A 26,059-nucleotide genomic window follows, 5' to 3' on the forward strand; every position below is an offset into this window, starting at 1 on the left:
AATGAACTTGCAAAGACAGTATTTCAGACTAATTTAACCAAGGAAAACCAAATGAAATCTCTCTGAAATAAAATAGGCTATACAGATGGAAGTCTAGTACTGTGGGTTTTACCTCTGGGAGTTGCAGCCTGCACAAGATTCTATTCTTTCATTACAAATCTGTTGTGTGGGGGGCGGAGGAGGAGTAGCTGTGTTACAGGGATAAAAAGAATAGCACAATTGTTGTAAGAACATCTAGTTTTCTCTGTGTATTTCTATCCACCACAATCCATCTTCAATTTCACATCTATTTTTCCTCATTACCTTTCTCTATACTGTGACAATAAAGAACATTTTAATGTTGGGGGAGAAGCACTGCATAAAGAATAGCCCCTGAACAGGACATCGCTAATTCATTAGCGATGATCATTAAACAGTCTTCTTTTTAAAAGAACACAGAAAAACAAAGCAAGCTGATCAAGCTCCATCAGGAGAGAGAGGAGGACTGGCAGGAATAGCAGCTGTGCTCTAGCTCAGATAGGATTCGTGTTGGCAGAACTGTGAAATAAAGCCTGCGACATATTGTGCCTTTATCAATCCTGCTTTCCCAATAAAAGACATCCAAGGAGTTTAATGCTTACATTCATAGGCTATTTTACTTTGGAGGGTTTGTATACAACTAAATTTATAAACGTCCAAGATGCATTTATTTAGGCATGCTGCTCCTTCAAACAGTGCCACCTAACACATACACTAATATAGCCTCATTCATCTGAGTATCTTGAAATGCTCCATAAACACCAACTGAACAGATGCCATGGATCTGAAAAACACTGCTGCCTGAAAATTTTCTGCTGACTTTGTTACAATAATATGCTTTATTATAAAGTAACAAAGGTTAGTGCAAGGGGAAAAGTCTAATTTAAACTATAACAGCATTTTGCATGTGTCAATTTTAATACTATGTTTTTCACAGTCCTCCACTGCCAAGAAAAAAAAACTAAAGGCTAAATAAAAAGACCCAACGGTTTCTTAAAAGGAAATTAAAAAACAAATAATAAAATTTATCAGACATATACCAAAATCTAAAATTCAGACAAATACAGACACAGATGTTAAAAAAAAAAAAAAATCCTTTTCAAAGAAATAGGAAAATGAACATTTAGAATTATATTGTCTAGAAATTTATGCATATTTTGTACATTGGTCACATTAAAATTTCCTTTTATTACATTGAGATTCTCATTTATGAGCACAGAACACAAAAAAGGGGAAGAAAAAACTAAAGAAAGGACAGAGAAATGTGTAGGAAGATCTCGGAGTACATAAATACAGTGTTGTTCTTTTTGTTCCCATTTAGAAAGCACAAAAGTAGATCATCTGTTATATATTGGAACACGGCAATATAAAACAACTTCTTCTCTTTTGACTACCTTGGGGGGGATCTTTTTGAGTATAAGATTACATAATACATGGTGCAACTACCTCAACCTGCTTTAAATAAGTAACACTTTGGAATTTGTCAATCTTATGAGCCAAAACTTTCACAGCTCAGACTTTCAAACCTGAAACTGGGGCTAGAAACAGAAGCTCAAGCCCTGAAACTTCAGGAATTCAATGACTTGTTATTTTTTTAGCAAGAATTCAGAGAAGAACTACCCTGGGAATGGGATCACTGCACTCCTTCCTTCCTTCTCAAGTGGGATCATTTATCCAGTGAAACTGAGCAGAATAACTATTTCCTTCTGCAGGTATGTATATCACTTTATTTTTCCATCTACCCTCTTTCTGCATCAACTTTAGAACCCTAATTTCTGTGCTGTCATAGCACAGTAGACTATTACTTTATAAATAAAGCTTCAGATCAGAAAGGAAGGAAAAAAAAAAGGTGTCATTCACTGTGATTCAGGCAGGTGAAAAGGCTGCAGTGTAACGTTCCAAGGCAGAATTGCCTTTTCTTTGTGCTCTGCCCATATCTACACAAGCTGCCAATTTATTTAATTCATCCTTGAACGAAGGGAAAAAGGAATTGTCCAAATAGAAATCCAGTTATAATAAACATGAAGTAGAAACTGTAAGACATCTTTGCTTATTGAACTCATTTGAGACTAAAAATAAACTTCTTCAGACCTAAAAATGCTCTAATTAGTTCAAAATCCAGCCTGATATGTTCAGCCTGAGGACCAGATCACCCTATGCATAACTCAATGCGTAACTATTATAACTGGAATGGAAGTTTGTCATAATAGTGTGATAGAAACTTTCCCACCATTCATAGGTCTGATTTATTCACAGGTTTTACACTCACCAGTAAGAGAAGTAACTGTAATACTTGGTATTTTACTAGAAAGCTAACACTGCTTTATATTTTACCACAGGTAGATGTGTTTGCTTTGGTAATACAGATAGGAGTAGTATTCATTATATTCACAAAGGCAGAATTATAATTTTGTCTCTTATATTGCCATGCTCAACTACAAAGGCAATTTTTTTATAATAAGCATCAGGTTAAGGCAGACAGCAGTGAATTCATTCTAATAATTATGGGTACTAGTGCAACAATTCACAGTTTTTCAATGCATCAAAGATCATATCCAGACTACAAACAGAAAGGAGAGCATGACTTCAACCCCAGCTCTTCATTCATACTTATTTTAACATAAGTTCAAGTAATGAAAGCCTAAAAAGAACTAGAGACAAATAGAAATTTTTCAGGTCATTTAAAACCAATGCACAACTACATGGAATTGTTTACTCTCTTCAAGTATGAATAAAGTACCTCTTGGTAGGCAATGATGGACAGTCTACAATTCAAAAAAGTTAATAATAAATAATGAAAGGTAAATTTTTTGTGAGTCTCATGAACTGTTAATTTTTGAAAGCAATATAATTGCAAACATTCTTTAAGTTCTGGAAACTTCTTCCTGGCTGCCATTTTCACCCCAAAGGTGATGATGGGGTACCTTGGAGACTTGTGTATTTTATTTTTATCAAGGGAGAATTACTCACGACCTTCCATTAAAAATCCTGCCTTGAAATTACAGTATTTGAGTCTACCCAAACTCCGTTTTTCATGGTAATTTTTCCTCAGGTCTTTAAAGCTATCGATATTTACAGAGTCAATCATGCTCATCTTTTAAACAGTTTAGGAAAGGAAAGCACCACGTTCAGATGCAATTGCTACAGCACTTTCTTGTGATATTTAAAAAAGCATATTGATGTATGAAGCTTGAATGCGGAATCATTTTCCCTACTGCTTTTCATTCATCATGCAAAGCTGCAGTTTGTAAAATCGCTCAAAAATTACAGAGACCGTATTTTTTTAATAACTTCTAATAGACAGCACTTGCCTACAGTTCCCATCTTTAGATCTCACAGCATTTCTATAAAGGGAAGAAGTTGAACACCTTGTCCAAGTAACTTGTCCGAGTAACAAGTTTACATTTAAACCAAAGTTAAAACCCAAGTCCTGTGAACAGTGCTGTAACAGAAGCATCACTCTTTGCCTTGGGATTTTGTCCAGTGCTTACATTATCTCAGGTTCAGCATTCTTTCTTGGTACCTTTCTAGAAGTAGGATTCCACTTTGGAGAATGCATTATTGGATATTTTGACAAACTGTAGCAGGGAAGTGGGTTTCAGTTCCCTTCTCTGGTTCATTACATTAAGGTGAGTAACAGCACAAACTCATCAAGGAGTAAGAACTCAGAAAATGAAAAGATGAGGAGAGACTTTTCAGCAGGGCCTGTTCTGATAGGATGAGGGGTGATGGTTTTAAACCAAAAGAGGGAAGATTCAGGCTGGATGTAAGGAAGAAATTCTTTACAATGAGTGTGGTCAAATCCTAGCACAGGTTGCCCAGAGAGGTGGTGTCACCATCCCTGGAGACATTCCAGCCCAGGCTGGATGTGGTTCTGGGCAACCTTATCTAGTTGACAATGTCCCTGCTCATACAAGGGGGTTGGACTAGATGACCTTTGCAGGTCCCTTCCAATCCAAACCATTCTATGATTCTATGGTTCTATAAACTGAAGGGAATTCACCATTGTCATATAAAAAAATGGTAACTGTATTCCCACTCCAGTCTGCAAAAAGCTGTAGTCACACTTAAAAATCACAAGAGCGGATAGAAGTGTTAGACATCAATTTTTCAGTGTACAGTTGCCAGAAAGGCCACAGTATAAGACTAACTGATAAAATAACAACTATTTCTACAGAAATACTGTTTCTGGTGCCATAAAAAGTGTGGTTCACACCACTTCTAGAAAAATAAGTCAATTTTATAACCATTATATACTTCTTATATACATGTACGCATATGCCCATTCATATGAAATGTAACTATGGTATATGTATCATAGTTACAGGAGTTATAGAATAACTACTTTATGCACACTGTTCAGCTGAACAAGACAGACTCAGATGAGCACTGCTTGTCAGTGGCAGTGATAACGGCAGAGTTTGAATCCAGTTGAGCAACCACAGATTTCTTTAAGAGCAATCCAGCATGTCTTGTTCCAGCTGAGGCAGCACCCCGAATCTCCAACTCTGGTAGAGGATCTGGAACAGTGCTGAGAAGCCCATGGGTGATAGACACAGCAGGGCATTTTGAGCACCCCTGTCTTTCTCAGCAAAATTGAACAGCAGAGTTGGATACCGCAATAAAAACTATTTGGATACTATTTTGTCCTCCCAGAAGAAGCATAACAGAATTTTCTCATTTAAAGTTCAAATATCATTCAAACACCAAAACAAATAGATGCCTAACTCAGTAGGAATTCAAAAGCTGAAAGGCAGACAAAGAAAAGAAAATAAATCTATTTTTCTGTCTGGAGAGTAAAACAGTAGCTGCCTGGCTGCTCTCTTGAGCCTCAAAGAATTAAGTTGGCCCAATCTGTGACCTGCTCACAGAGTCAGACTGATTTGGTATCTAGCAAAGACTTGGTAGATAATAGTAATCAATGGAGATTAGAAACTATACATTAATCTGTGAATGTGTAATACTTGTCAAAAGAGAAACCAGTATCTTGTATTATGTTGCAGGTGTCAGAATTACATAAAAAACAAAAATAAAAGCCCAAGCTATAAAATTCAGCTAAATTCACATTTATTTCTAACTGCTACTATTATTCCACTGTGTCAGTAACCAATAATGCTATCCCGGAGTAGAATATCGCTGCCAATTTTACAAGCAAGCAATAAAAATAGTTTTTGCCAGAATTAAAACTGCATTTCTTTCCATTTATTTATTCATCCAACAGATGCATTATCCAAAACTCTGCACAAGAACAGAATATTAAATTATATCAGCTGGATGTATTTCTGAAAAGAATCTAAAAAATTTAAAAGATTAGTGATTCGGCAAATTCATTTCTTTAGCATCTCTGACAAGCAGTTCTCAGCGATCTTAAAACATACTTTAAAAATGCAGACACTTTCAAATAAGCAGGGTAAGAAAAAAATCAGCTTTCCATCGTTAGCACAGATTTAAACAAAGATTTAAAATTACAGATTATCAGTTTTATGTGGACTCTCTACAGTCCACAGTTCTCTGCAGCTGCTGGTTCATGGTATTTTGTAGATCAATCCCGTTTCCATTCTCATTTCTTTGTGTTGTGGGTGCGCAAACCTACTCCAGGCAATTTTGTGCCCAGCTGATCACAGGATACTATCCAGCAAATTGCCATACATGGCAGTCAAAGCCAAAGGAGTTATATTGTGACACCAAAGTAAAGAAATATTTATATTGCTGAAGGTTAAAAAAAAAAAAAAAATCCAAAATGAAAACTTGAAGCAAGGTTTACAAGTCAAGCTCTTCATTTCCTATTAAAGTGACCATGAAACTCAACATTCAACATTCTCTGTCCATTTACAGCCAAAGACCATTAAGAAAACAAGGAAAGCCTACATAAATAATTCTGAAGAGCAGCTCAGTCACCCTTGTAACAATTCACACAACTTCTCTGCCCTTGCATCCGACTCCTTTAGTTCTCATCAAAAATTTATCCTACCAACTCCATGCCTGCTTCCTCCTAAATAGGCGTATCTTTTCTTCTTCCTTCAGCCACATCACACGCACGCAGAAGATACAGGTTATATTGGGAAGTATAAGAGAAGGAGAAATGCACCAGAATACAAGGCACCTAATACATAAATGAAATTTCCAGTACGGCACAACCCAAATTACTGTACATAAAAAGACTACATCTACTTTGTTCTGTTTGCAATATTGATCTGGTTAACTGCTAGGTCCTAAATGATTATAGGTTTCGTTTATCTTTACACTTAATTTAACTTCCTATCCGATGTTAGAAGCAACGGCTCCTAGATGTCATAATCCAGGTGAAATAAGTCTCCAAAGATGGTTCTGTATTTTTGCCCTGTGTTTAATAATCACATTTGCATGCTGCAAGGCCTGTTTCCTTAGAGATGGGGGGGGAGGGGGGGGTGTTTAATTTTGAAAATCTGGATGATGAAGTAGAGATCTCTATAGTGTTTCATCGATAGATTTTTTTAAATCTCATTAATTATTTGCAAGTTCTGGGGGTTTGTTTTGCTCCTCCCACCCCCTTCCAATGCAGTTGAGGGCTTAAAGCAATTTAGATAGAAGTAAGGTTAGTGTAAGAAATAATTTATATTCTGACTTTGCCAATACATTACTGAAGGGAGAAAAAACAATGTCCTGAAAGATTTAGATACATAACTATTTTTCCACTTAAACCTCAATTTGTTCATTATTACCCCAAAGCACTTCCTTGGTTTCTTTGTCAATTCTAGTTAGACGTAAAAAAATAAATCTGTGTTTAAAGACCTGCAAAGAGAATAAATGTGGAAAATTTATATAGTTTCTGCATTTTTTTTAAAAATCAACTGGTCTTGTGTTACAGAGACTGGACAGATCCATGAAACACAGACAGACTTTCTAGATCTGCCCTAGGCTTCTAGCATGTAGCCAAACTGTTTTATCTACAAAACAGAATGATGTGAAGGGAAACTTTAAAATAGATACAGGATGCTCACATATTGTGGTCATGGACATCACACAAGCAGCTAAAACCCTGAGTTAAAGTGTTAACTCACACTGTCTCTGACTGTACATAGAAATTTACCTGAGATTAAGAATACTGAATACAAACTAAAATTTCTGTAGTATCAACCTTTACTGCCCCAAAGTACACTGTAATAGCTGCTTTGCCTACAGCAGCTTTTATACTCTCAGAAACTGTATTAGGTACTTGCTATTATCACAGCCTGTAGTATTCATCAAGGTATGAATTTAACTGACAATCCAAAGAGCCACAGAGTCCTTATATACAGATCATGCAGAGGTACTCAAACACCACTGGAAAAGTCATATTGAAGCATACTACCCTAGACCAAAGTATGTATTGATTATTATGATAATGCCAGCTTAAAGATTGTGGAGTGGGGGTGTTAAGCGGGTATTATCAAGAACCCAATAGACAGGTTGACCCTGGGGTGAACAGGAAGGGCTGGCTGAGTTTTTCTTTCTCCTTCAAGTGCAAGACCCCAGGAAAGGTATTACAACATGAAACAACTTTAAAGAAAAACATTTCCAACCTAATCATCAGGCTTAAAACAATAACCACTTTCAAAGGGTAGGCTCTCCTTCCATTAAAACGAATTTGCTAGTAAGAGAAATAATGTTCTCGTCCCTATTCAGCTGTCTCTCAGGGGGAGTAATTTCTCACTGGGCACTCTATCTACTGTGGAAAGAATGAGGACTGGAAAAAAATCTCTGCTTGCATCAGAACTGCAACTTCTCTTGTAGAAAGCACAGTAACAGGCAGAGTCAGTATGCAATAACTCACAGTTTCCCTGTTGGTATGTTGTAGCAGTTGCTATATTCTCTTCCACATTTCCTCAAGGAGTTCCTAACCATAGGTACCAGTTTGCAGACCTGCTAGCCTACCTAGTAATACTGAAGCTTTTCACTCTTAAAGGTACCAGAAATAACGCAAGTACTATTTTCCTCTTTCCCACTCCAACTGCACTTTATAGTCCAATCACTGCAACTCATTCTACCAATACACTTTAATTTATTAAGTGGATCATCAGTGAAAACTGCTGAAGAATTTGACAACTTTTCTCTCCATAAACATGTATTTGCACATCATCCATCAGTGCAACAAAAATGTCTCCATCGACCACTTCCAATTTCTTAAGATTTTATTAGTAAAGTAAAACCTAGGCTTCTAGCCTAATGACTGCAAAGCCACTTCCGGCCATCAACCATATATGAAGGGGAACAGTATTCCCTTTGTCAGACATCCCACTGACACTATTCAGTATATCTCAGTCTTCCTCCAAAAAGCAGCAAAAGAAAACATTTTTCAGACAAGCTCTGGTTTTCTCCAGTACTACAATAAGTGATTCCAAATACAACAACTACATAGAGAGGTTAAAAATACTTTAGAGGATGGAAAAAAATGAAACTATGGTTTAGGCACAAAAATCCTTGATATCTGAAATTTTCACAGATAAATTTAGTTCTTCAATGCTTGCAGATGCATGCATTTTAAACAGTTTAGGCATTAATTTTAGACTCTTGAGCTACAATATATATTCTTTATAAAAACAACCAAAAAATATCAAGGGTATCATATTTCTATTTCACTTATCCCCTTAAGAAAGTGTCAGATATTTTTCAACAGCCAATTAAATAAAATTAAACTATACTGAAGATACAAATTATGGAAACTACTGCACCCAAACAACAGAGGAAGAAAGAAAATAAACTGAAGATGATACCAACACAAATCTAAACTTAGATCAACATGCACATCAATCAAATGAACATTCCTTTTAGCAGAGTAAATGGCGAAGCCAACACACTACATTAGTTCAATTGCCTTCCTATTATGCATTTATCATTATAGCTTATCACTTTAAAAACTTCTCTCGCATGTCTTTTATGGCACTACATAAGCAGATTTTTCTATCAGTTTCCCTGAACAACCCCGTAAAAATAATATCTCTCAGGAACTAAAGTGGCAAAGAGGGGAAGACAGAATACTTTATCATTACAAAAAAAAAAAAATCAAACAAGAAAACACATAGTACTGCATATCATTTTTCAGATTTTGAGAACTTAATGTGAGGAATATCACCACTATCAGACTGATGTGAATGATTTCCTGTATTTGAACTGAAGACAGGGGCCTGACAGATGGTTTTAACCATTTGCAGCAGTCATTCACAATGGGGGGGGGGGGGGGGAGGGGGGAATCTAGTTAGTGTCAATAGCTTTTAGTTGTCTGAAGAAGACAAAGTATGCTCCTGTCACTGCAGTTACGTGGAAATATGCAGAGTCACTGTGTCTGGTCATTGAACTTTGATGTTAAAGGTAGTAAGCCTACTGGGACCTTTGCATATGCTTTTTTCAGCACTTCCAAACCGAATCAGCCAAGAGGCTGACTGAGTGAGACTGCAATGTGTAAACCTCACTCTGGTGGTGACCCTTACAGTCTGGGTGATGCTAAAATTAAAGGGACAGAGTTTATGTTATGATAACTCTTCATATTGTGTTCACTCTTTCCTCACAGGGAATTAAGATCATAAGTCTTCTGTGTCTTAATTTCAGCTACAGGAATGCTTGCTACTAGGCACGCTGTGTGAACACTTTGTCTTAATTAAGAGCAAATCATGTTGCCTTCCTATTTTTAAAACTGACTAGAAACAGCCTACCAAAGATCTCTGTCAGATTAACAACTGTAGATAAAATATTCCCGTTTTCTTGTTTTGCATTAAATTAGAAATTCCACTTAAAGGACATTACAGCAGGAAGGTATGCAACAGAACTCCTTCATCAGGGGACTGTAACAGGGCAGCTAGTGCTGCTCCTAAAGCTGCCCATCCCACATACTTTGCCAGGCACAGCTTCCGCAGCATCAAAGGTATCTGATAGAGAATCCTGAACCAAATCCTGAAGTTAAAACCCTGCATGTTAAATTCAGCTACCTCTAACTCAATTCACTGTAATAAGCCAGGCAGAAAGCTTATTGAAACATTTATATTTGATGCCATTCTGCCATGCACTTAGCCCAGCACTGTCCTGAGCTAGTACTTGGAGATGCTGGGCAACGCAGCAACCCAGGCAATGGGGAATGACACTGAAAAGTTCTTCCAACACACAAAATATATTTTTTTGATGAAGCAAGGTAAGCAGTCACCTGGGACTTCAAACCAGGAGGCAGTATTTTAGCCACACAGTGACAGCACTCCAGATTCAGCACTCTTTAGCCTTTGTCTAAACTGCTTTCCAACTTACCGAATCACTCTTTCAGGTACATTTTCACAAGCTTAAACAATGTGAGCAGATAGCTTTTTCCTTTGTACATCTGAAGTAATACAAAAGATCCCATGTCAAAACTCCAAAAGCCTTTCTGTAATAACGAAAACCCTCACTAAAATTCTGTACCAATTGCCAACTTAGAACTAAGAATATTTTATAAAAGCAGAAATCTCTCGAAATATCAGAGTCCTCGAAGTACAGTTTTAATGAAGGAAAATACACATTGCAATTTTTAGAGAAAAATTAAAAGTTTACCATAAAGTTTGCAATGATTATTTAAATTTTTGTCAATAACTACTACAAGAGACAGCACCATTCATTGTGAATGTCTACACCAAAAGACAAACCACCTCCATGGACAAAAGCTGGAGTCAGACTGGTGTTATTCAAATTACTATTCAATTTACCAGCCATGCTTCCCTCCTGAGGATAATTATTTTATATGTGTATTTTTGGTTTAGAATTTTACTTTATAACTAAAATGCTTAAATAATTGCAATATAATGCACCAGGACCACGATTCAGCTACATCACTAAAACAAATTTTCTATTATGATATGAAAAGGGAGCTTTCTCTATATATAACTGATACTCAGCACTGGTTCTGTAATACTTCTTTGGCATCACCTCATTATACAAACCCAAAACAAGATACAGTTTTGGTATTAATTGCTAAAGGACATTCTGTAACTTACACATTTCCTCATGTATACAGAAACTTCCAGTACTGAAAAGTTCAATTGTTGAACTAACATGGAATACTATTGGACAAATAACCTATGCCTAACAATTACACAAAACCAAATTAGTCTTCTAAGACATTCTTATTTTGTAGCCTAAATAGGTAATTTTCCTGTACTCAAGCTGCTATGCTAACATTAAACCCTTATCTTGAAAATGAATATTCATTATATATAAAACTATATAATAATACATTTATTATAGTATATTATATATACAATTTACATACTTTTATTTCCATCTTAAAATACTTAGTTTTGTGTTGCTTCCAAAGGTGTACATCTTTGCAAATACAATGGGAAGCACAATTAAATGACATATAATTAAGCTTGAAAATCCATATTTTTATGGAGATAATTTTAAAATGGAGAAACTGAGATCAGTTTCCCCTGTGTTTTCTGTCAAGGGAATAACAAGATCCTTTCCAACCCTAACTATTCTATGATTCTATGAAGTTAAAAACGCAAAAAAAAACAAACCCCAACCTAAATAAGTCATTATAAAAACAACAAAACAAAGAAAGCTGTATGATAATCAACCAGGGAGAAAAGAAAATAAACATTAAGGATAGGACACTGAATGGAAAATTAATTTTGTGCATGTCAGTCTTCAGTACAGAAAAGGAATAACAGTTTTAAAACCATTCTCCACAGATTAAAGAAATGAGAATAAAGCACTTGCGTCAAAAGAAAGAAAAGACTGAATTATCATCAGTGTCAGAATGGTACTTGGGTACAAATTCTAGCAGGTTTTGTCATCTATTTAGCATATCATTCTTAAACAATAATAAAACCCCTCCCAACTAGAATTTGTGTACCGGTCAGGAGTCAGATTTACACCTTTTCAAAGTAAAAGCGTGCTGCAGCATGATCCAAGCCAGCAAGCCATAATTTTAGTATCGGGTAAAAGAGAACACCCTGACAAATTGAGCATAATGAGGTCACATCAGCACAACTCCCGAACTTGAACTGCTGTTATCCAGTTTATTTTCCTTGATATTATAAAAGTTACTGGATTTTAAACAGCATTCTAACGAAGTTCTTTGCAACAGACTATTGAGGAAATGAAGATGCAACAAGGTAAAAAAAAAAAACATTTTAGATACGGATCACAAGCTGCTAGAACAGATACAAACAAACTACCCAAAAGAGCTTCGCTAGAATTTGGCATCAAACTGCCCAGTGTAGGTAACTGCAAGGTACAGAAGGATCTATCCAGCTGGAATTATGAAGGCACACCATGTAAATAATGCTGTAGGACAATTCCAGGACAAGATGTCCAAAATCACCCAATACTCATTTTTAAAAGTGATGCAAGCTCTAAAGAGATTATGTGTCACTGAAAAAATTTTATGAGTTAGGAGCCCAAGTCTCTTGCAAATATGAAAACAGATGACATTTTTAGACCCAGAAGCAGCAAAATTCTAAATAGCCACTAAATGAACAGCAAGACTCAAACTAGGAAACAAGATGTGCAGCCCAAAGAAAGAAACAGAAAGCACTGCTGAAGCATTCAGGAGAAAAAAAGAAAAAATCATAGGAGCTGAAGAATAATGCAGAGGACAAGGGAAGTAAGCAGACAGTTTCCCAACTGTGCCAATAAAGATCTTCATAAATGTGTCTATTCCATGACATCTGTACATTAAGAGAGTCTGTGATAGGTTTATGTAAAGTTAAACCCTAAAGCACATTAAAATAATGACAAAGCTCCAAATCAAAGACTCTGATCGAAAGCATCAGAATTGGTTTAATAATTATTGTTTTAATAATTCACTTGGCCCTGCCAGACCTTGTGAACCAAAGGAGTCTTTTTTAAAAAATCTCATTTTAAAAACTGCAGTGCAAGAACGTGCATTCAGGATGATCTTATCAACTCACCTGCAGAGCTTAGACCTCCAGACCTACAAAATGACCTATCACCCTTTTGGAATGCAGTTAACAGTCAGTGCTAGACCATTACTTCCTGTGTACAGAAAGTAAGATAGTAGTTAAAAGATGAAAGAAGACCAAGAACTATGCCATATTTTTGGACTGCCTGCTCTCAGCAAAACAGAAAAACATATTCTAACAGACATTTAGGACTCCTAAATTTAGTTTAGAAGTACTATGGGGTGTATGCTATGGCAATTGCAGTTATCTCTACCTCTGTGCACACAGCATCTCTTTACAACCACATGCCTCTACTCTCTTCTGTTCCACTCTGCTTCAAGCTCTGCACTTATTTTCTCCCCACACCAGACCCAGCAGACTCAACCCTTAATAGCTCTATTCTCTGTCACATTGAGTCTCCTTCTTCCCTTGCATTGCCATTCTCAGTCCTAAAACCCTTCATCATCAACCTCCGATTTTAAGACTCCTGCTGCTCCCTCGTATTTCTACCTTCTCATTACCCTTCCACCCCACTTTTCACTCCCCTAAACCCCAAAATACCAAATTCTTTCTCTTCCATTCTGTACTGATATAGAAACAGGTATAAGAACAGCACATTTTTCTGTTTGTGCTGGGTGTCTGCACATGGCTTTTTTTGCCCACTCTTCCCTATCTACCCTTTGAGGATGATGTCATCTGTTCACACCATCTTAACTAGCATCTGCACAGCAATGGCTTGTAAGCATGTCTATCCATCCACCTACTCCTGATTCCCTCCATATGGTACTGCTGCTTCTCCTGATTTTCTCTCCAGAAAACTTAAGCTTGATATATTCACAACTCAGCTCCTTATCATTCCTCTCAAACGCTTTCTGCAGATAGAACAACTGCCATTATCACCTCCTGTAATATAGGTAGTCTTTCATGACCCCTTTTCCTGTGTCTGAACCACATATCCACACTATATCCAAAATCCCATTCCAATCGTCCTCCGTGTACAAGTATTTTTCTTTCTGACAGTACAGCTCACCCAGTATCTCCATCCTTGTTCAGGCACACACTGAAGAATTAGAAAGGGAGACAGAGATTCATCTGTTTAAATTTAGACAGGCTTCCGTACTTATCCTAAGTCATACTGAAAGTGAAGGAAGTAAATCTCTTTAATATATTAGTATTTATGCTTTCATCTCAGGAATCCTCCAGCAATGCTGGTACCACTGGTATCAAGATCCCGGGAGACAGAAGATACAGGGACAGCTCAAAGAACTCAATCAGTTGCTACTCAGCATATCCCACTGGTACCTACTGATCTTTGTTCAAAGTTTCTGCAATCTCTATTTAGGTATTTTCTCAACGTAGAAGTACAGAACAGGAAGCACCCATTTTAAAAAATGAATAAAAGACGCTGTTTCCTAAAGATAAATAATGTACCAGGGGCCTATCTCAGAAAAAAAAGTAAAGAGAAGAAATGAAGACATCTGAGTTACAAGACTGCATTTTATAATTGCATTAGCAACTTAAAAAAAGAGGACCCCATCAAAATTTGACCAAAATTGCCATCTTAACACAGACGATTATGTAAGAACCAAGCTTTAACATTCAGCATCTTATAAAGCTTCAAAAAAATTAAAAATCTTAAAATAAAATAAAATTAAATAAAAAAAAAAAAACAAATGAAGAAAACCAAAAAACCTAAAGAAAAAGCTTCACACCCCACACTTACTTGAGATTAAAAACTACCAGCAGAACATTTGGCACTCAGTTTCAAATTACCTGTTCAGCAAACCAATTCTTAAAAAAATATTATTTTGGGTTCTATACGGAATTTATTTTCAAAGTTTATGTTGGCATTAGTACTAATTAAAACAGATCTTGTGCTACACTTCTCTTATGTCTCATTAAATGGTTGTGAGCATTGTTTATACTGATAGAACAGATTCAGAAATAAATTAAAAACACAAAAGTGAAAATGAAGACACCCCCTGCCCCCTGCAAAGTGAAGGCCAAGAACATCAAACACAGCATCCTCACAAAAACCTGTGAAGTCTCCAGCAAAATTTTTGTGGAACAGACAAGATTTTTTTTAGAAGTTAACATTTCAACAAATCAACAACCTACACTATTACACATACATTGTAGATCATAGAAATAATTCATTTCCAATTCACAAACTAAACTGATTTTCAACCCATTATGAAAGTTTGAATAATCTCTGTGAATCCTAATGGAAATTTTCCTAACACACATGTGGGTGTCCTGAATATAATTTATTCAAGACAAGACCTAAATGTTCACTTGCATATAAACATATAAGGTGAAATTCAGCATGGCTCAAAGAGGCCAAAAAACACCAAAACATCACAAATGGAAAGTGGGCACATTCAAATATAGATTCTTGGAAGCTTTTTAAGGAATAAATGTTTAATCCCTTTTATTTCATGTCATGTGGTTTCCAGTGTACACGAAGAGTGAAAAGGTAAAAATAAAACTGGCATACCCTTAATATATTCCAGAATTCATAAATCATTTGTAAATTTAGTCCTTTTATAAAAGAATCCTTATATAAATTGGTGGGAGGGAGGGCATCAATCCCATATATGAAGCACATTTTAAGCCCAAGATCACTGACCAATCAAAATTAGTGAATGCACTGCATCTCTCTGCAGTGAGGAGAAGCGACAAGGTAGGCTGTCATTCTGCAAAAGCTGCCCATCGCAAGCTTTCCTCTCAGAAGCACTGCTTTTCTTTTTTAGAAAGCTTGAATCTCAGTGCTCTCTCTGGAGACAAGAAGCCTTCAGCATGTTAAATTACTTTCATTATGTATTTTCAGATGCTTATTGATTCTACCGAAGGAAGAGTGGGAGACTGCAGCAGCCTGTAAACCAGAACTAAAGCAGTTGTATACATTAGCAGTATGCTGAAACAAAGGCACAGTACAGGCACAAATTTTCATTAAGGTCATTTTTTGAAGATATGCTTATTACCCTCTTTCCCTTCTACTCTGCTAACAAGCGAACAAAATGAATCCCTCCAACCTGGAACTGCTTCACCTGCATCGAGAATTTATCAAATCTTTAGTGGAGGTAAGATCTGTTCCTTATTATGGTATGCAGAATAAGCAACATTTAACACCAAAAAAAAAAAAAAAAAAAAGAGGAAAAATTTGGAGAAAAAAGGGAAGAGATCAGATTCAACTTACATTAACTGCTATGTATTGTACTACTTCTTGTATTTGACACCAGGAAATTTTCAAATGCTATTCCCCCTCCCCATTAAAAACACAACAGTAGAAAAATGTTATTTTGTACGAAAGTCTTGTAGAATATTAAGAACCTGTTTTGTTCGCATAACATAAAGACAGTACAGTTTAAGCTAGTACAGTACTGGGGGGGGTAAAAAGCACATAATGCAATTGGGAATTTTTTTTTTCTCCCTCACCAGTATTTCCAAATACTGGCAGTTAAGTATGTTACAGATTTATTCAGTTACTCTTTGAAGGATCAGGTAGTCTGTTATTAGTGGATACTTACTGCTTTATGAAGGTTGGCTATTATGACTAAACTCCGATTGCTTAAGAAATCCTCCTTTTCTGTTTTGTTTTATTTTTAAGTTTATTTCTTTCATTTCCCTGTACATTCAAGCTGTTTATTAAGAACACAGATTTGCTAAACATTTATTTCAAGATAGGAAATTATAAGAGTGTGCAAATTAAATAAAAATGTATTTCCTATAAATCTCATTGACTATACTCAATTTCTCATTAGAAGACCAGAGAGCTGTATGTATAAACTACCTGCTTACAAGAGCTCTAAAAGTACATTTTCTAGCTCTAGTCACAGACACACTACATCCAACAGCTACTGCTTCTACTTAGGGCTTTTTGTAACCTGCACTATTTGGAAACCAGCTAACTTGTCCAAAAAACTAAATTCATTGAAGTTGACAGTAGAATGGCATGATTTTACTAGCAAATCGTGAACACACTAACTTGTTTTCTGTGTAATCTGTAAGATCCAGTTTTAGAGATCCTCTATTTATGAAATAAGTGATATTAGAGAATATATTCTGCATTGCTTTCTTTTGAAATTTTAAGTCCCAGTTTTAACCTTTTTTTTCCTCCCCTTCACAAGGGCATGCAGCAACTAATTCAGTTTTACAACTGACAATATGAAGAATGCAGTTGACCGGGTATCTTTCTAGCTGTATGACCTACAAGAAGCAGGATGCATCACTAAAATGTATTCTTAAGACATAAAGGAATTAGAAACAAAACATGGAACACACTTGTATTACCATTTATGTGCATGACACTTCAACAATATACATGGAAGACTAATACATCTGCTCAGATTTTATTAAGAGAAGAGTGCAATGATTGATTCTCAAAATGGTGAGCATTTCTTAAAGAGGGATTTATAATTTAAAACCAGAATTGTGGAAACTACTGATGCATGAAGAAACGATGAAACATGAATTCCCAAAAGGAGAATATACATACTTCACCAGCAAGCTGAATAAGGGTTTAACCAAGCTTTTTCTATACTACTCCCTAAATAACTTATTTGTCATAATGACTAACGGATATTTTTTTTCCTCAATTTTATGGTCTGTTATGTATTCTCCTTAAATGAAAATAAACCAAATTAGGTAACTCGTGGTTACTCTGAAAGCACATGAACTGGATTTTATCATGTATAGCAACTTCTCTGACTAAGCCATCACTCAAAAGTAATGCGCAGGAATATTACAGAAAGAAATATACAACAGAAAGAAATATACAACCATAAAGGATGTCTACATATACTCTGAAATCAGAAATTCCTTTTTCTTTTTAAACCTGGAAAATAAAAACAGACTGCTACAAAATGCAACAGGGGAAAGAAATTAACATCACCTAAACGAAGGTTTATTTGTTATTGCTGGCTTGAAACTCAGAACAGACACACAGAATATGCACTGGTCTGTAAAAGTATCTCAGGCAATTCAGAAGTCCCCATGTTTAAGCAGAATTTTTTGCTGCTGAAGTGCTGGAACAAAAAAAAGAAAAAAAAAAAGCCTGCAAGGAATGAAATAAAAGCCCAGCTACTACTTGGTTTCCAGGTTACAGTGCATGTCAAATACCTGTCAGTGACACCATGTATCAATTTATGACAAGCTGCTGCAATGATCTGAAAGGCTCTTGAGGCACAGAGAACAGGTAGGTCAGCAGTTGCATGTCCCCCACCTCTGCTCAGCATTCACAAGGGAACAGGCACTGTCCAGAGGCAGAATTTCCATTGGCATAATGTTAGAGTTAAGATTGTCACTTGTTTTAGATCTGCTTTTGATTTCCTCCTGGCTTTTGCTAATAGGAAAGAACTTCATTTAACCAGTAATGCATTGAGAATGGTTTCTTGAAATCCATTCACAGCCAGGACAGCATACACAGAGGAAATCATAATCCTGAGGGTTAATATAAACCTATTGGAGGTTGCCTAGATTAGAAATTAAAGCTTTTGAAATATTTCTTGTTTCATTTCATACCTGAGACTAGTATGTTCTAATTTACATCTTTTGTATTTAAGGCACATCTGAATTAACTGTTGAAGTATACCAAGAATTTTCATCATACAATTTGCAATTAATAGTATTATACAAGTGAGGCTTTTCAGAACTACAGATAAAATCTATTTGCATATTATATCCCAAGTGTGCTTAATTCATACTTCCATTAAAAAAGGGCTTATTTTTATTCACCTTAGTGCTTATTCATTTTTAATGTATTCCAAATGAAACAAAGGTCCACATTTAAATTATTTTCATGCCAAGTACATTCCCTCTTAAATTTAAAGCTACCTAAAAAGAATAAAACAAAACCCACCCTCAAGTATCGTAACAAGAAATTGAATAACCCCTCTTTATTTGTTCATTTCATTACAAAATCAAGAGCTGTCTGACAATATAAATAACCGAAACATCAGGTATTACATGCAGATGCTACAACCTATCGGCATGTGCAAAACAAAGCAGATGAGACACTAAATAAAGAATCTCCTACATGTAATAAATGCTGCTGGTTTTGAAACTCACTTATTCCTAAAACAAACTATGTGTATAAATCTGTTGGATTTACTCACAGTTTGATTTAAAAAAAAAAAAAAAAACAACAAACCAAAACAACAACAACAACAAAAAAAAAAACCCGAAACAAAGCAAAACCCTGAAAGAGTTTTCTTTTTAAGTATTATTTTCTAAAATTATTCCCCTAAACCTGTTCTGGGATAAAATTAAATACTCTTCCATTCCATGGAGGCACTGATTTCTTGAAGAAATTGAATATTCAAATCAGAAAAAGGAAATGCAGGATTTTTATAATAAATTCCATTTCCCCAAAGCTACAAATATTTTACATTTGAAAGTATATACACTTACATAAAACTGTTGTAATGTTAAGTTTCATACATGTAGATGCATACAACATAAAAGCGAACAGAAATCTTTACGCTCCATAAAAATCTGCTGAATTACAGAACTTCAAGTTTCAGCTCACAACATTGTTGAAAACTCTTCATAAGAAAGAGGCTGCTAAATTGCCATAAATAATTTAAATGTTCTTTTTATGATACATAAACAACAGTGCTCCATGTTCCTAACACTTTCTTTTTCCACAAGAGCCTTTTAAAATGATCTTGAGTACCAATTTGTTAATACTTAACAACATTCTTCTAAAATGACCCTCATCGCCCTACAAAGGCCATGCACAAGTATAGTTTATTCAACAAATGGGCCCTTTGTAAAACCCACATCACTATAAATAAAGCCCTGTCTCCCTAAATGGAAGCTTTTCACTTTTTTTTTTTTCTTTTCCCTAAACAAATCCTGCTTTCCTTTTTAAAAGGAAAGACCTTATTCTAGCTCCTCAGGCTTTTGAGTCTATGCCAACTAAAGCTCTGAACATACAGTAAATCAAGAGTTTGATAAGAACAAATGCTTTTCCCCCCTTCCTCCTTCCCCAGCATTTATCTGTAGTAAATGTTAAAAAAATCAAATTGTTCCATATTTTATTTCACCTTTCAGGAGAAAAAACAGCTGCAACAAAAGAATGTGCTTCTCCCCCATTCTGGAAGTCAACATGCAGTCTGAATCTAACATCACAGTTCGAGATGACATTGATGACATCGACACCAACATGTACCGACCACTATCATATCCATTAAGTTTTCAAGTTTCTCTCACTGGATTTTTGATGTTAGAAATTGTTTTGGGACTCGGCAGCAACCTCACTGTGCTGGTACTTTACTGTATGAAATCCAACTTAATCAATTCTGTCAGTAACATTATTACAATGAACCTTCATGTACTTGATGTAATAATTTGTGTGGGATGTATTCCTCTAACTATAGTTATACTTCTGCTTTCACTGGAGAGTAACACTGCTCTCATCTGCTGCTTCCACGAGGCTTGTGTCTCTTTCGCAAGCGTTTCAACTGCAATCAACGTCTTTGCTATCACTCTGGACCGATACGACATCTCTGTAAAACCTGCCAATCGAATTCTGACCATGGGAAGGGCTGTGATATTAATGACATCAATATGGATCATTTCACTTTTTTCCTTCCTGATTCCTTTCATTGAAGTAAACTTTTTCAGTCTTCAAAGTGCAAGTACTTGGGAAAATAAGACACTTCTGTGTGTGAGTACAAATGAGTACCACACTGAGTTAGGAATGTACTACCACCTTCTTGTTCAGATTCCGATCTTTTTCTTCACTGTTATAGTAATGCTAATTACATACACCAAAATACTCCAGGCTCTAAATATTCGGATTGGTACAAGATTTACCACGGGACAAAAAAAGAAAGCTAGAAAGAAAAAAACTATTTCTTTGACCACTCAGCATGAGACTACAGACGTGTCCCACAGCAGTGGAGGAAAAAACGTAGTCTTTGGTGTAAGGACTTCTGTGTCTGTCATAATTGCTCTACGCCGAGCTGTAAAACGGCACCGGGAGCGACGAGAACGGCAAAAGAGAGTCTTCAGAATGTCCCTCTTGATTATCTCAACATTCCTTCTCTGCTGGACACCCATCTCTGTTTTAAACACCACCATCTTATGTTTGGGCCCAAGTGACCTTTTGGTAAAATTGCGATTATGTTTTCTAGTAATGGCATATGGAACAACCATATTTCACCCTCTACTTTATGCATTCACCAGGCAAAAGTTTCAGAAAGTTCTGAAAAGTAAGATGAAAAAGCGAGTTGTTTCAATAGTGGAAGCAGATCCCATGCCAAATAACGCTGTAATACACAACTCATGGATAGAGCCTAAAAGGAACAAAAAGATCACCTTTGAAGACAAAGAAGTAAGGCAGAAATGTTTAGTACCTCAGGTTGTCACTGACTAGATTTCAGTATTCACCAAAATACATCAAGCGGAATATTTGAACAAATTGTAGAAAAATACTGCCAAATAAGAAAAACTTTTTTTAACTATTGGCGAGACTGTAAATTTTCAATATCTATGTTAAATAGAGTAGGTCTTGTATATCCAATTTCTTCATTATGTAAGATATATGTTGCATGGCCGTTTGTTAGCGTAACGTGTATATTTGTCAAAAATATTCAAGTTCTCTTTTTTAGAAAATAAATAGCCTTAAAGATGTGCAAACTTTTAAAAACATTTGTATGGCTCAGTTTCTCTATACATACAAAAGGATTTTTTAACAAAAATTCCACTAGGGAATACTTTTCTAAAGCACAATCTCAACATTTTGCACAATGTGGTATTTTTAAATTTAATTCATAAATAGTATTGATCAGAGATATTCTGAATGCTAATACGGCTACAAGTTGGACACATTTTTACCTTGCATTTAAATTTCTCCAGCATGCAATTACCATACACATGTAGGCAACGTCATTTATGTGATGTCCTTCAATTAGTCTTTCAGAATCAGTTACTTTCAATGGGGGAAATAAACTTCACGTGTCTTCTAAAAGTTGACAGTACTCTGAAAACAAGTGAAAAGTCTTGTGGATACAATCTCACATCCACAGTTTCTTCGTAGAAAATACACCACTTTGAATAATTACACAGAAGGTGTGGAGGAGGTAAGGGGAAAAGACAGGCCAAATGCTGGCAAAAAACACAGGCAAGAAAGTTATTGGTCTTGATGATAAAGACAACCAACCAACAAAGCCATTCCTGTGCAAAGGCTTGTTAGATTTTCACACTGAAGGGATTTAGCTAGAACTCTAGTGTGACGTGGATACCTTTCATACAGAGATTTTTCATTCGTACCATCTATCTACATAGACAGATCTGGCTGTCAAGTGCTGCAGCTAAAGTAGAAGATAATTTTCTTACCCTTGATAACTTTTGTATTATTTTGACTTTATTTCTCCTTCGATGATATTCCCTTCTAGCCATGCAACTGCTTTGTTGCAAACCAATCACCAACATTGCTAGCTACCCTATTTCTGTATTTCCTGGACGGTCATGGTATATCATCATACTACATCCTCTTTTTTCTATTTCATCTTATACCTACAATGAAGAATCAAGAAGCCTTAGAAAGTCATTATCATCAATAGTGCTGTAAGAAAGAATTAAGATACTCATCCAAACAAAAGTTTGTTGAGTGGTTTGCATTCTCGCATGCTTAAAAAATTCGTAATTTCAGTGAACAGGAGGGGGAAACAAAACAAAAAACTGAAAAATCAATTAGCATTATTTCACTTGTCTTGTTATATAAACTGCTCAGTGTGTCACCAGCTACCAGTATAATTAAAAGGCTAATTCTCAATAAGTATTGGCTTATTATTATAAGCAGAGAATATCCTTGAATATGAAAGCTAGTTTGACTAAACTATTACATAAAAAATAAGGATTTCTGAAGCACTTTTCTGAAGTTGCTTATAGAAAACAACAAAAGCGGATTTAAGAGAGCAAAAAGCTATTTTCCATTACATCATTAAATTATTAATCATATGTGCATTGCCGAAACTGTTTTTGTGGTTAAAAAAAGTAGTATTTGTAATGTACCTTTTACTTAGACTTCTGCCTTAGCTTACCATAACAGAAGACTCAAAAACATAATTTTACAGCTCCATGTTCCCTAAATGTCAGCCGCTTAAAATTATCTAAATTCTTCCTATAAGTTTAATTATCTAATTGAAAATAATTCAATATCTAAACTTACTGTGTAACATCTGTTAAAAAAATCATTTCACTGGCTTTTTTCTAAAAGCTAGCCCAACAACACTGCATTCAACTGTACCCACTTACAGTGTTGATTTCATCCAGGCTATCACTAGGTTCCTACAAGAATTGCAATCCTTCATCTTATTTGAGAGATTACACGGGGGAAGTAAACTTGCTGGGTTTATGCAAGAAACTTTGGGTTTTTTTAATCCCATATGCTCCAAATTTGTCACTTCAGAAGCATTCTTTCAAGAGTAAGCTCTTTTGAAAAAAGATGTATCCCAAAAAAATAAGCAGGAAGTATTATTTTTTTCTGTTTTGTAACACTTCTTCCTTTCTCTGCCTAGCTATCCTCTGAACACTGAAGGAGAAAGTGGAATCTCTAGAGTTAATGGCATAATATTATTTCACTAATTACTTATCTTCCAATAAAAATACTATTCATTTATTTAAGAAGACAAAAACAAATTATAATGACCATAACAGATGAATAAACTTACATCCTGTGCTTATCTGAAATAAGCATTTAAGAAAAGCTTTCAGATGTGAATGGTTTCCTGACAATATGACTTCACTTTTTAAAATTTAATAAATCTTCAAGAACTACATATTTTTGCGTTAAAAGCTCATTCATTAGAAAGTCATATTCAATTAAACCATACTTGATAACAAAGGGAAAATGCAGGCTAGGAATTAGTCAAAAGAGATGAAGTCAGGTTTTAAAGGCTATGTTGACCACAGCAATTGATTGCCTTTAAGAATAAAGCAAGTTCATTATTACATTTACTATTCTTCATCTTTCATTAAACAAAAAAATGTACTTATACCACGTTGGAGTGCACTTCAAGGTCTGCCAAAGAAAATTCTGCACAGAGCAGGCATTGATACAAGAAAGAATATATGTAATTCTATGTACATGCAGGATTCATTATAAAACAGAATCATACATGAACTGTACCACAAAGATGACAGATTTAACACAGACAAGACAAAATAAAGAGTAACAAATGAAGGAACACTGAATAGCCTACAGATAGAGATGAGGATTTTTAGGAGGGATATGAAGGTGTGCCGTGGGTGCTTGTCAGACAGACTGAAAAAAAAACACAAAAAGAGGCAGCATCACTGGAGGAAAAAGGGCAAATACATGCCACAGTATTGTACAATAAGAAGCCCACTACATTCTTAAAAATGATCTCACCACCATGAGTCATTAGTTCAACTACATTTCACACCACTTTGCCTAAGGCAAGCAGAATTGCACAGGACTCTAAATTTACTAATTCTAGAAAACACCTCTCAGAAACATAAGCAGTCACCACCAGTTTGCACACATTCCCTGTCTCTAACATATTAGCTGTTAATCTGACTATGTTGTCTTTTAACTTCAAATGCATTTCCATTCAATTTTACATTGTAAAATGAGGCTAGCCCACACTAAAAATACAGAAAAGCTGAGTACAGTGCCAGTATCGATTAGAATATTCAAAATCACACCTTAACACAGTTTCACAAACCAGTGAAACAGAAATGTAAATACATCACAAAAATCCAGTTTCAAGCTGGTAACAATTTTTACAGACTACAAGGCACTGCTATATGGTCAGAAGTTCTGTTTACTTCATTAGCACCAGGGGAATCAGTGATTTCTAAATATATTAGATTAAAAATGTATGCATCCAGATACATACTAGATCAGTACACCTCTCTTCCTTCATTATTACATATATACACACATGCATATAATACGTAATTGGAACTAGATGATCTTAAGGTCCTTTCCAACCCTAACTATTCTATGATTCTATGATTCTGCAGCCATACACACCGAAAGTGGAGTTCAACATTAGAACCTATTTTTTTATTTATATGGATGGGTTTTTTGTAAGAGTATCTCTGAACTATACTGTAAGAGTAATCTCTGCACTATACCCCGCACTTCATTAATTAAAATGAAATAATACATTCAGCAAGCTATATAATTTACCTGGGCACAAAGATGATTTATTTCTGCTCTGATAGCTGCTACGTATATCATACCACAATGCACATAATAGCTCTTTTTCAACATCAATGTATGTGCTAGTCATCAGAATTCTTTGATAGCTGTGTATTTTAGACTCATGCTTGTTTCCTCTGAAGAAAGTGTTTTAGTTACTGATTGTCACTAAACTCTTTTAAAAGGAGAGAATACAGCATTCTTTAGCAAAGCTTCAAAGTAGTATAAAAATAAATAATACACTAACTTACCCTTCCCTCCCGCATTGTGCAAACAAAATACCTCTAATATATAGCTAAGGATAACGAGCTTACAACCTTCCAGCTTGTAAGAACCAAATTCCACTCCTACTTCAAACACTGCTGCAGTATCAGTGAATTTATGTCTTACACCAACAGTAGAGAAGAAGATGACTCTCATTACCTTCTTCTTTTTCTACTTCATAAAACACTTGTCCATTTCAAGAAGCAAAATTAAACACAGGGTTTGGGGTTTGTTTTGCTGGGGGGGGGGGTGATGTGTCTGGAGAGAAAAAAAAAAATGAAAAAAGAGATATAATAGCTGACTAACAGAAAAATCAAAACTGACTCATACCCAATAAGTACTAAAGAAGGATGTGAAGTAGGTAGAGAGTGTAGGTCAAGAGGAAAAGGGCACAAGGTTGAAGGAACTGATGTAAGGCAGCTAGAGTCACCAGGACCACAGAAAAGTGGAGGGCAACATGCAACCTGCCATAGTAAGAATGTTAGATTATAATAAGAACTTACATTTGAATCATCAAGTGTGATACGTGGTTTTGCCAAAATTGCCGGGAGGAGAGGGGAGAACAACATGATTAGCAGCTCCAGAAAAGGCTTTGGTTTAAGAAATTATACACAGAATAGCAGACAAACTGAGAGTAAGCATTATTCTACTACCTCTTTTCCTACAGATACACTATACATTTTGCCGAGTACAAAGCACATACAGAGCACGT

At 35.6% G+C, this 26,059-nt stretch overlaps 2 protein-coding genes across 8 annotated transcripts in view; one reads left to right on the forward strand and one right to left on the reverse strand.

Annotated features, from left to right (window-relative positions):
- COG5 (component of oligomeric golgi complex 5) overlaps positions 1 to 26,059 on the reverse strand; it is a 191,988-nt gene that overhangs the window by 135,461 nt on the left and 30,468 nt on the right. The window lies entirely within an intron of this gene.
- Positions 1,555 to 21,560, forward strand: GPR22 (G protein-coupled receptor 22). 6 transcript variants are annotated; one of them, XM_061467425.1, is made up of 4 exons: positions 1,555 to 1,730; positions 15,733 to 15,985; positions 17,033 to 18,099; positions 19,959 to 21,560. In XM_061467425.1, the coding sequence occupies exon 4, from the start codon at positions 19,984 to 19,986 to the stop codon at positions 21,283 to 21,285; it is 1,302 nt and encodes a 433-aa protein (XP_061323409.1). In that variant the 5' UTR covers positions 1,555 to 1,730; positions 15,733 to 15,985; positions 17,033 to 18,099; positions 19,959 to 19,983; the 3' UTR covers positions 21,286 to 21,560. The 6 variants fall into 6 exon arrangements, with proteins under 6 accessions (XP_061323409.1, XP_061323408.1, XP_061323407.1 ...); XM_061467424.1 differs by lacking the exon at positions 1,555 to 1,730 and adding an exon at positions 15,484 to 15,585; XM_061467423.1 differs by lacking the exon at positions 1,555 to 1,730 and having other exon boundaries at positions 15,598 to 15,985.

Source organism: Pezoporus flaviventris, unplaced genomic scaffold, assembly GCF_033815535.1.
Source record: "Pezoporus flaviventris isolate CSIRO_AGI_PZ_B2104156 unplaced genomic scaffold, CSIRO_AGI_Pfla_v1 ptg000045l, whole genome shotgun sequence".
Classification (NCBI taxonomy): Eukaryota; Metazoa; Chordata; class Aves; order Psittaciformes; family Psittacidae; genus Pezoporus; species Pezoporus flaviventris.